The sequence below is a fragment of the Rattus norvegicus genome, chromosome 2 (assembly GCF_021556685.1).
Source record: "Rattus norvegicus strain SHRSP/BbbUtx chromosome 2, alternate assembly SHRSP_T2T, whole genome shotgun sequence".
Classification (NCBI taxonomy): domain Eukaryota; kingdom Metazoa; phylum Chordata; class Mammalia; order Rodentia; family Muridae; genus Rattus; species Rattus norvegicus.
Window position 1 is genome coordinate 129886314 of NC_141535.1, and position 12847 is coordinate 129899160.

At 34.4% G+C, this 12847-nt stretch overlaps 1 protein-coding gene across 3 annotated transcripts in view; it reads left to right on the forward strand.

Annotated features, from left to right (window-relative positions):
• Positions 1–12847, forward strand: part of Pcdh10 (protocadherin 10) — a 63642-nt gene that overhangs the window by 8364 nt on the left and 42431 nt on the right. For all 3 annotated transcript variants that reach the window (XM_087626347.1, NM_001427768.1, XM_087626350.1), the window contains 1 exon segment: positions 5763–6068. In XM_087626347.1, coding sequence (XP_087482473.1) covers positions 5763–6068 — 306 coding nt within the window.

Genomic DNA, 12847 nt, shown 5'->3' on the forward strand with positions numbered 1-12847 from the left:
TGCACTATTGATATATCGGTTAGATATGGCAGAGGTCCAGGAAGATGTGGTGAAGGCCTGCAAAAGCCATCACAAGAGGGAAAACTGATTAACCACAGCCAAAGGGCTAAAAAGTAGATTAGAAAAATTTCCAGGCTTCTTTAGTAAGTCAGTATATTAAAACATTTAGTTTTCCTATCTTAGAATAAGGATATAACCTCTTAGTTATATGATTTTAAACATTATTAATATCATTGGGGTATATTTACACAAATCTATTTAGTTGTAAAAAAACTGGTCTTCATTAAATGTCTATGCTATGAAAATACTATAAGTTATAAATTTATTTTCATGCCTATCACTTTCAAAAAAATACACTAAAAGGAGAATCCTTGGTAATTTAGTCACTTTTAGCATCTAAAAATTGCCAGCTTTGTCTTATACATTTTTTTTGTTAAAAAATTTAAGGTGTTTGTTAATCATGCATGGCAAACTATTGAATATGAATTTAAAAGTAAAATAACTTAAATTATCAGTATTTTAAAGATAATAGGTAAACTATATCATGTATTATGTTAAACCATTGGAAGATAACAGCATCTGCAAGACAGTTCTTAATTTTCATGAACTAAAATATCTTTTCTTAATTTCATTAAGATTTCAGATGTTGGCAAATAAAGCTTTGATTTATAAATAAAGTGAATTCACTCCAGTTGTTTACAAAAATTTGTTCAAGTTTCTGATGAGATATATTCTGATAATGTGAAGAGGCTTATAACTTTAAAATATATAGAAGACAATAACTAAAAGTACGTGGTCAAAGGTATATGCATTTTGAATGGTGATAGGATAGCATACAATTTTGATGTCCATTTTTTATTTATTAATGTTAGTTGAAATGATAAATATCTGTCCCTGGCATATTCTTGTAGCTGTAGTTAATATCTATGAAATGCTTTAAGATATTTAGAAAGATGGCTAGAAATTTTCTCCAAAATCAAGTTTGTGTTTCTTTAAATTTGTTTTGTCAGACATACTGAAGGTTTGATTAGGAAAAAAGTATCATTTTGAAAGGAACGCAAATTTGAAACACTTATAATTTTCTTAAGCATAACAGTTCCCAGCAGGACCATCTACTGCTACTGACTAAAATATAGATATGTGGATCTTAAAACTTATCTGGGTCTATCTTTGTAAAACAGGCAGTTTCTCATATCCGCTGTCATAATTGCAAAATAGCTTATTCCTGAAGACTGGACAAAAATGATTGGAAATAATGATTGCAAGTAAACTCACATACTTTAAAACATTTAGTATTTGTCTCCAATAGCATTTGAACACTGAATACGAAACAAATACTAAGTAGTATTTTAAAAATGTGTCCTGTGTTTTCATGTCTGTACCCATAAAATAGGTTTATTTGTAAATGCATTCGATAGAGAAAATATTAAATTAAACTTACTAAATCTTGGGATTTCAATCTGAGCCCTAAGAATTAGTGAGAACAATGTGGATGCTCGGATTCACATCACAGGTACTGGAATTAGCTGTATGTACTATGGTCACGTTTTTCAAAACAAGTTAAATGCATTTCTATGTATTTCGTAATTACAGTTACAGAGTCAATGTGACTAATGATAAATCATAAAAGAACGTTGTTAGTCATCTACCGGCTCTCCCGTGTGAGGACCCTTAATGAGATACGTTCATTTCATTCTCAAACTATTTATCTAAATGACAAATGAAAAAGTCCATTCTCTATTAATTTCTCTGTTGCTTATTTGAAGTTTATTGATTATTATGTGGTTTTCATTTTCATTTCTATATCTGATTTTTCCTCATGAGAAATAGAGCCACTCATTTTACTGATAAAACTGGTGAAATACTCAGGCCCTATTCGAGAGACCTCACCTTCCTCTCCAGTCATGTATAAGGATATATAATATTGCCAAAAACATCCCACGCTATCGGTTTATACATTTATTGAAAACATCGCTTAACAATTTTCTCTCTTATTTAGTGACCCTGCTTTTGCCAAGCTTTCAATGTTCCTTAATTTTTGTCAATAGCGTGCAGTGTGTACTTTTTATATATTCTCAGTTTATACAAATTTTTATAAAATCTGAGAAAATTTTAACCAACCCCTAGTAATTAGCGGATATAGAAAAAAAAATCACCTAGTTTCAAGATGAAAAAAAAAAGTACAATTAAATATAAAATTACATATAAAAGTAATTTCTACCAAATATCTTCTGGTAACATTGAGAAATATCACTGTCATTAGTTTATTACTAAGATGACAGCAACCTGAATTACAATGAATACTTGGACATGAATACATAAAAAAAGATTAATGATAAAAGAACATTTTTAGTCATCTAACAGCTCCTCGGTCTGAGGACCCTTAATGGGATACTTTTATTTCATTTTCAAACTATTTATCTAAATGATAAATGAAAAAGACTATTTTTATATATTTGATGTATTTACCCATTTAAAATGATATGCACCAGTTATATGAAGAAAATATTACATCAGTGCCTGTTTTTCAATGATCTAATATAACAATTATAAATTAATTTTTTAACTTAATCATCTATCAGTTATTCAATTTATTATATTATATTTATTTATTTATTAAAACTTTTATTTTCTCTCATTAAGTTACATCTGACTCAAGTTTTCACACACTCCTCCTAATCCCTCACACTACCTCCCTTCTTCATTCCCCCATTTCATTTCCCTTTTTTAAAAAACCAGACTTTCCAGGAATATCCACTCAACATGGCTTAACAAGATATGATCCGACTGGGCACAAAGCCTCAAATTAAGGCTGAATAAGGCAACCCAAATAGATGGAAAAGCTTCCCAAGTGTAGACAAAAGAGTCAGAGATACCCCAACTCACACTGTCAGGTGTCCCAGAAGAACACCAACAAAACAACATCAACGTATTTGCAGAGGACCTAGCTCAGGCCCATATTGGGTTTGTGATTCTGTGCACCATGAACAGAATGGATCCAATTTAATTTTAAAATAATTATACATAATTATTTTTATCCTAAATGTGACTTCTGTGACACAGAAGAGCCTTCTTTTTCCCACCCACCACTGTATCAAATTGATGAAACTTAAGCATCAGTGGACCCAAAATAAGGCATGTTCCTGGGATGCTGCCTGCACACCATATGAACATAGAACATGGATGTTCTTTTTTTCTTTGAACATGCACATCTTTTTGCAGAAAGAAGATGTGTATAGAGTGTAGTAAAACATCTTCAGGATTTTTATTGTGTTTCAAGTCAGATTTTGTAATCCAAATTTTAGCGTTTAAACTCGAGATTACCTGCTAGTTGTTAGCTTTCAGGCTTGTGAATGACAGTCATTCATAGGATGCTATAATCAGAGGTGGACTTAGCATTATTCATAGATTTGTATGAAATGAAAAGACATTATTTAGTGAGATTAATAGATGGGAAACAACTTGGTGTTGTTTCCTCAAAAATAGTTTTGTAGTTAGTGGCCTTTAACTCTAAAACTATTGTAGAAATTCTACAAGTTTTATTATTTTGAAATATTTATTATTTTTTATAATAATTTTCAAGTACACTTGCATGTAAATCAATGTGTAACACAGTACTTCATTTGAAACATTAAAGCTTCTTTTGAGAGCTCAAAGATTTCTAGATACTTATGAAATTAAGAATAAAAGGTACTCATTAAATAAATATTCTGTGTTAATTTTTAATACCACAGTTTTTCATGCATTTCAAAGATTTTATAATATAAATTAATCATGCTTTAGTTATTTGAAATTAATCAAAATTATATTTGCCAGATGTCTCAGTGGGGAAAGGTCCTTGCAGCTAAATCAATGAGCTGAGTTTCATCCTTACTAACCACATCACGGAAGGAGAGAAACTACCTATACAAGTTGTCCTCTGACTTGACCCTGTGCTTTGGCACGTATATAGGCTCACACAAACATTCTCTCTCTGCCTTTCTCTCTGTGTCTATCTGCCTTTCTCTGTGTGTCTTCTGTCTGTCTCTCTGTTTCTCTCTCCTCTGTCTCTGTCTGTCTGTCTGTCTCTCTCTCTCACACACACACACACGAAACAAATAAAAAATGGATATAATTTTAAAACACTAGAAAAGTTTATCAACATGTAAAGCATTCAATAGATGAATGATCCTTTTGTTTAATGTTCTTTTCGGTGTTGTGCTATACACCACACGTGTCTCAGGCTTGGCATGGTGGAAGGGGACTGTAGCCTCAGTATTTGGGAAACTAAGATGGACAACTAAGAGCTTCAAGCCATCCTAGACTTCTTAGCAAGTTGTAAGTCAGCCTGGGCTATAGGGCAAATCCCTGACTCAATCATCAAGGCAATTGAGACAAAATGATATTTGATACTATTCCGTAGCTCTCAAAACTTCTTAGACTAGTGAGATAACTAAGTTAGGCAAGTGCTTGACTTGGAAGCCTGAGGGTTAGAGTGTAAACAACCCAGCTAGCTATGGATGTGTTCATGGGTACTTGTAATCCCAGAGCTGGGGAGGAGGAGACAGGCAGAACCCTTGAGGTCACTAGCCAGACAGCAGAGCTTACTTGGCAAGTTCCTGGTCAGTGGTCCATGCCAGACTCTGCCTAACTCTACACCCTCCCCCCGCAAAAAAACCCTCAAAACTCCAAAAAAAAAAAAAAAACACAGTGGATGCCATCCGACATGCACAAATATTTACACCTGGAGATACACACACACACACACACACACACACACACACACACACACACACTACACACAGTTCTTGTATGTGATTGAAGAACTAGACTTCCTTGGTCAGAATCCAGTCAGATTTAGCAGTCTTCTCAGTCTAAAGAGGGTAGCAAAATTTGTGGTAACATTTTCAATCTTGTTACATATTAACTTAGGTTGACTCTAACAACTAGTTATGTGCAGAAGAGCATTAAGGAATATGTTGATATTATTTGTAGCCAATTCCCACCGAATTTCTTACATTAGCTACATTAAATATAGTCATTTGTTTGGGGTTTGTGCAGGGTCATAAGTAATAACCTCTTTATAGGCCCATGGATTGTCAGCCTTCTGGTGACAGATATCTTTAGAAAACCATTTTCCAGGAAACCATTCTTTTCCTACTCATGGAATGTTCAGAATTCTAGATTTTGATTGTTTGTCAATTTGGGCTGACTCTCTGTCCAAGTTCACCTCCAGTTTGAAATCCAAAGTCTGTAGTCTAAGCGCTGCCAGTGCTTGGCATAGCTTCCCTGTGGTGGTAGGAGTAGTACCTGGCAGACTGTTAAGGACTGTTGTTTAAGATGCCTCAGTAGCTGGGATCGCTACAATATCAAACCCACAGAAGGTTTTTCAAATATTTCTCTTCTACTCACTATTTCCTCAACTTTTAAGAAGTTAACACCCAGCACTTTTTTTTTTTTGCCAGTATTCTGATTTGAGATTCCGTATCTGAGATTTCTTTGCCACTGAGTCTTATCTTTTACATTGGCAGATCCTTTTGTTTATTTGTTTGTTTGTTTGTATTTTTTGTTGTTTTGTTTAAATCCTGTTTTAATTCACAGGGGAACTGCTGCTAAGCGTTTTTGGTTTCCATCAGATTAAGAGAAAGCATATTTGGGTACATGTCTTCACCTATCACCACTACATTGCCTGACTTTTTCCCGATCGTACAGCCAGCCATGTTGAATACATCTGGAGTTCCTTGACTTTTCTCTTTTCCTTTCTATGACTTCTCTTCTTTCAGGTATGGATCTTTTTTCCAATTGCACTGAGGAATGTAAAGCGCTGGGCCACTCTGACCGATGCTGGATGCCTTCTTTTGTCCCTTCGGATGGACGCCAGGCTGCCGATTACCGCAGCAACCTGCATGTCCCTGGCATGGACTCTGTTCCAGACACCGAGGTCTTTGAACCTCCAGAAATCCAGCCTGGGGCGGAGCGTTCTTTCTCTACTTTCGGCAAAGAGAAGGCCCTGCATGGCACCCTGGAGAGGAAGGAGCTGGACGGATTGCTGTCTAATACACGAGCGCCTTACAAACCACCATATTTGAGTAAGTATCACACAGAAGCCTACATCAAAGTATTTCCTCTTGAGAAGTGAAGTTCCACATTCTTATTTCAGTTTCAGTACTTAGAAAATTTGATGAAAATTATTTTTAGGTTTATCCAGTATTCTAGGATGGAAAAACTGAACAGTTAGCAGGACGATGGGCTCTGACGTTAGGGTTCTATTAACAATAAAACATATGCTTTAGCGGCTTTATATGGAAAATATTCTAAGATGTTCTTTATTTGTCTAGAGTGTGGCACTCTTGCTCACTTGATTTCTGTGGACGGCTATACCAAAGGCAGAGGAACCTGAGTCTTGAATTTATCAGTGGAGTCCTTTTGGGAATTTGAGGGATTGTGGAGGTCAAGCTGAGGGATTTGTGTGTGCCAGGCAAGCATTGTACCTCTGAGTTATGTCTCCTGGCTTAGGCTCATGTTTCCTAATGATATCGGCTGCTATCATCAACTAATTGTGATTTTATCATAGGATATTAAACACCTAAGACCAAGTTTAGAAAGCAGTGTAGACTTCATGTTCAGTTTTCCCTATAGATATTAGTGGTTTGCTGGTGAGGACTCACGTCCATAATCAGAGCCAGAGGTACTGTGTGGCAGAGGCAAGGATGATTTTGTAGCACTGAGACTGCGAACAATATCAGTTCAATATTGAAACTGTATTTTCTAAGTGAATTATCTTACACAGTAACTATGACCAGTAAAAATGCTTGGCGGCTATATGATAGGTTTCCTTCAAGGATCTTGGTAATAAAATTATCCCATTTAATATCTGTTCCATGACATCTTTTCCTTTTATGCAATGGATGAATACTATTTATTTATTCAATATTGGTTAAGCCAGGCAAGTAATAATTGATAGATGTAAAACTCCTGCAACTTAATGAAAAATCGAAATCAACCTGGTATTGAAATATCCATTCCATTTGATATTTTACATCTTCTAGTATCAAGAAAAATATTCTTTGCGGTATAAGCCAGAAATAATAAATGAGAAATTCTGGAGATGTCATTGTTTCTACTGGGGCTGGTAAAACAGAAAAGATTAAAACTTTGAAAAATAAACCTCAAACTGAACACACACACACACACACACACACACACACACACACACACACACACACGCATTTAGCCATTAAGACCATGTAATGTAAAACCACATAATAAACCTATAAGGCCATGGCTTCTAATATCAGGCAATAAGAAACCCACTGGGGCTCTCATCAGATTCACAGAGATGACAATGGTGACTATGCTGTGTTTTAGAAAAGATTCTGTTCGGATTCTCAACTTACATAGAAACACCATTGACTCCATGGGAGATTCTGCTTTAGTATTTCAGACCATGTTAATTATGCCTTTTGTGAATCACTGATATTTGAATAGCCTTCGTTTTATTTTTATTATACGAAGCATAAGTGCATAAATTATTGAGAGTCTTAAGATCCAAATTTAAACATATTCACACATTCTAGTTTATTCAAAGTGAGCAAAAGAATCAAAGTTTATAATGGAGGACCATAGTGAGTTTTTCCTCAAACTCAATTGTAGATTTGAAACTTTATTTGCTCTTAAAAATAAAATGTTTCTAAAACAGTCTGAATATTCCCTCATTGTTTTGGGCAAATCTATGAATCCTTACCAGCAATTTCAATAGGAAAAATCAAAGGATATATGATTCTAAGGAATTAAAGTTTATACTTTTAAATGAATGGTAATATTTTATGTAAGGATATTTTGTCAAGGAAATACACTACACTGACAACCGAAAAGCAAATTCCCTTTTATAATAGTAATGCGTACAATACTTGGCAAATTACACTTACACATAAAATTGTTACATGTAAGAAAGTATTAACTGACTAGTTTTTATTTTTAATAATGATCATAGTAATCATATATATATATAAATATCATTACTGTTCTGATTTTACTGTAAATTTTTCTATTTCATCAGAATCTATTATTCTCATTAGAAGCCTGAGTTCAGGGACCATTGATTTTATTAGTATGTGTGCTAACATAATCAAATAAGAAATCTATTATTGTATCAGATAAATTTATATTTGTTTTCTTATTGTTTGATTGTGTCTATTAGATCAAATTAGTCTCTAATCACAATCTATATATTTTACTATCCATTTTAGCCCATTGATACTGTTCTAACACCTCAGGGTTTGGATTGAAATATGGCCTAAGTAGAGAATAAACACAGAAAAAATACTTGTATTCATAATATAATTAATCCACCCAGGAATTTGTCTAAATTTCTTCTTTTACAATTAATATTTTAGAGATGTATGACATGTTAGACTCAGATAATTATCCTTAAATTTACATCTTGACCCTAACTTAATAGACTAGTCAATTTTATCTTTAGTTGAATAGTACGTACTTTATGCCCAAGCTGTTCCTGACCATCCTGTCATATGGTGAGAGGATTTAACACTGTGTCATTTATCATCAGGAATGGAAATATTCTCATCTTCTAAATTAAAAACCACATCCCTCATGTGATTAAAAAAGCTAAAAATTGACACTAATTACTTGCTTTTAATCAGAATGTTTAGATAATTATTGAGGTTGCTGTTTTACTTTTGTTAGCTATGCATTTAGTTTTATAATGAGTGTAATGCATATTTGATGTTCAGGGAAGTAGCTACATATTTAGTAATTTTTGAAAGTTTCCAAAAATGTCTAGTGAGAAAGCTGCAATTTATATAATAATGATGAAGAAAGGACAACATGGATAAAAATACAAGTTAGAACCTTGTCTATGCCAGTAACTTCTGAATATCATACGTCGTATGGTTTTCCTTAATTTTTAAAACTCTGTACTAACTTTTGAAGAAAAAAAGAAAAGGTACAAGGTGCTTGCATACATTGAAATTGGTTTTCACTTTGAAGTGGCCATCTTAAAAACGTCAGACCTTCTCTCTTAGCACATAAAACAGAATCCACAAATCTCGGCATGATCTGCTTTCTTGAGAGAAACTTAAAACAACTGGAATCGAGCCCCCAAAAGTACAACAATGCCAAGCAACCAGAGCTTCCAGGGACTAAGCCACTACCTAAAGACTATACATGGACTGACCCTGGACTCTGACCCCATAGGTAGCAATGAATATCCTAGTAAGAGCACCAGTGGAAGGGGAAGCCCTGGGTCCTGCTAAGACTGAACCCACAGTGAACTAGTCTATGGTGGGAGGGCGGCAATGGGGGGAGGGTTGGGAGGGGAACACCCATAAGGAAGGGGAGGGGGGAGGGGGATGTTTGCCCGGAAACCGGGAAAGGGAATAACACTCGAAATGTATATAAGAAATACTCAAGTTAATAAAAAAAAAAAAGAAATGTATATAAGAAATACTCAAGTTAATAAAAAAAAAAAAAAACAACTGGAATCAAGTTGACCAATCAACTTGACCACATCTACCAACACTTCCATAATCGCAAACATTGTTGCTAGATCTGTTTTCCTACTTATATTACAGAACTATCATGGCAAACCTGTAGCAAAAATATATTGTGGAAACAAATATCATACCCAGATTTTCCTGAACTACTTTTTCCTTTAGCTTAGCCACACTTGCATTTTATTAAAGTAATAAAAACTCTAAAACACAAGTTTAACTTTTACTAAAATTAATAATCGATTTCACCAATTTAAAAAAGAACAACTTAAAATGAGATAAGGCATTCTATAGAGATTAGACATGACATTGAACTTTTCTCATAAGTGTTCTTAGGATAGGTTTTTAATTATAGACATTTTATTTAAAGAATTCACATCCTTCAAATGAAACAATATGTCATTTGAAAAATTCTGGCTAATATCAGAAACTAGGAAACAATAATAATTTGTCACAGAGAAGAGATAGATGGAATGAAACAAAGTATTATTTCAAACAATCTGGCTAGTATAAGGAAAGGAGAAAAAGGAATTCTTTACCATAGAGAAGAAGAGATACATCAGTGAGAAAAGTGCTTGCTTTGCGAGGAGGACAGCCTGGGACTGTTAAAACCCAAAAGCTGACAATGGCGAGGCTGAGAAGACTATGCCCCTGGGCTTGCTGATTAGCTAATCTAGGTTTGTTCCTGGTTCAGTGAAAGACCGTATCTCGGAAGAATGAATAAATAAAAGAAAATAAGGAATAAACGTAAAAAAAAAAATAAGGTATGCCAGTGATTGACGAACACAGACAGTGTCAACATGTGCTGCTTTGCTCGTGAGCCTACACACATGCACCCCACATGGATGCCAATGTGGATGCACATGTGAGCAAACACACACACACACACACACACAGAGGCACATAAAAATTAGCTTTAGGAATTCATTTGTTACAATATGTGTTTCTTATGTAATTGACAAAACTCTGAATAATTAAAACAATATTTGGAACTACTCCTGCATATATTTTACTATTACCTTTTTTTCCCTTAAGATTTTTGTCAGTGCATCGGTGTGGTACAATTTAGACAGCTGAGAAGCAAGGCAGTAATAAATGCCTAAGAATAAACAAAGAAAAGTTCTAATGATTTTTTTTAATTTAAGAAATGTTCATTTATGTCCTCTTTCCCTCAAGCTTCCTTCTATAAACTGTGATATAGATTTTTGACATCTCAACACATTGAAGGAAGTAATTCAGCTTCACTGAAGTAATGGTCTCAAAAACTTCTTAAACCCCATGGAGTTTTCTAGCCTTATCAGTTTAGATCAGTGGTTACCTTCTTATGCTGGGACCCACCAATACAGTTCCTCATGTTGTGGTGACTACTGACAATAAAATTACGTTGTTGCTACTTCATAGCTGTTATTTTGTTCTTGCAAGTCGTAATGTAAATATACAGTGTTTTCTGTTGGTAACACCTGGGAAAGTGTCCTTTGACCCAAAGGGGTTTCAACCCACACATCTAGAAAAATTTGTTTAGGGGGAATAACTTAGGTAAACTTCCTTTAGTCCATGGGTCCTTGGCATTAGAAGCATCTAGACTAATCCTTGAACAGCAAGAGATTACCTCTCCTACTCTTTTTTTTTAATCAGCTTGTGAATTATTTTAAAATTTGGAGCTCACTTATACCACTACAAAAAGATAGCAAAATTTAAAATCCTACGTCTAGGTTATTGTTGACAGTGTACCTAGATATCTTCCTAGTAAATCCAGTTTCCTTAAAAAGATCTTATTGGCATCACTTTTTGAGCACTTCAAGCCTAGAGCTGATGGGAAGTGAGGAACATGCTTTGTTTAGTAACATCTTTCCCCATGTCTTCATTATCTCAGCGTGACTTCTGTGAGTTTTCGTAATTTGCTGAACTCAATAGTGTGTTGAGAGAATATACAGAATTCAAAGTCAAATGACTTTTCTTACTGATACTCATTAGTGGCACATTTATATCCCCTGTGTGGTGTTATCTTTGGGATAGCTCTGTTCCTTTAATGCCATAAGGATAGCAGTGCATCCAATGTTAAATCTACATATTAACTATTTTTTATTAAAGTCTTTTAAAAGGACATTTCTGTCATATAGTTGCAACCATAAGTAAATGAATGAAAGCCTTCTGAAGCCTTCTAAACATTTTGTTTCCTTTCCTGCAAAATACATTTTTTTGTATTTTCTTCTTTTCTCCAAGGTCTGTTACTTATTAGCCAAATATTTCTGAGAGGATTGTTGCTAATCTCTTGTTTTTCTTTCCTCACACCCAGATCCTTGAGCCCAATTTACTTAAAATTTCAATTTATCCCTTTTTGACAAATCCAGGGTCATCGGGCTCACTCTCATGGTGCTATTGTTCTACTAAATTCCTTGACTCAAGGATTATGAGGAAATCTCTTGTAAACAAAGAGCTTACTCATTTTAGCAGGAAACAAATTGCAGCACATACCCAGATGCAAACCCTGTCCATATCTCTCCCCTACTGCTAGAATTTGATATTCACTGAATCCCTGTAATATTCTGCACCTGTAGAAAACATTAATCTATTCCCAGGTTCCATCATTAATTCACTTAACTGAAGACAGTAGTTGCCCGGAGCCTCCCCGTAACTCTAGGGACATGAAATAACTGGTCCTTACTTTGTTCTTTAGTTCCTTGTTTCTGGTATATCTTAACTAATAAGATTTACAGTTATGAAAGCTCTTCTGAGAGGCAGCTGTGAAGCACAGTGTTTTGCTTAATATACTCACATCCATCGCCGCCAGGGGTGTCTTACTTAGACATCATGCTTTCCAGAGCCAACCCTATGTCTTTGAACATCTTTACATTTGGATGATGTAAAAATTAGTATGTCCAAGAAAGCTCTGGTCTCTTTGCTAACGAACTTTTATAGCTACTTTAGTCAATGCACTTGCCTTCTTTATAACTGCAACATTGAAAATGTCATTTAAATACGTCTTAAAATTCAATAGACTTTATTTTGATAATCTGATGAATGGTTTACCAAAACCATCAATTCTGAGAACTAACTTAGATAATCATTGTTAAAGACAGTTTCCCAGCAGCTAGAAATGTTGCTGAAATTTGCTTCTGTCCTATAATGTTTTTCTCTGATACAGTTATCCTTTTGTCATATCCAGATCTACTATGAAGCAATGATATTATATATTAAACCCCTTATGAACTATAAAGAATTGACACATTTTAAGTATGTGGATTTCATATATGCTATTATCACTCATTCACACATCTGAGCATAAATATAATTTCTGTTAGTTTTAAAGCAGAAAATTGCTTTTATATCTTAAAATTTTAAATTAGTTTAATCCC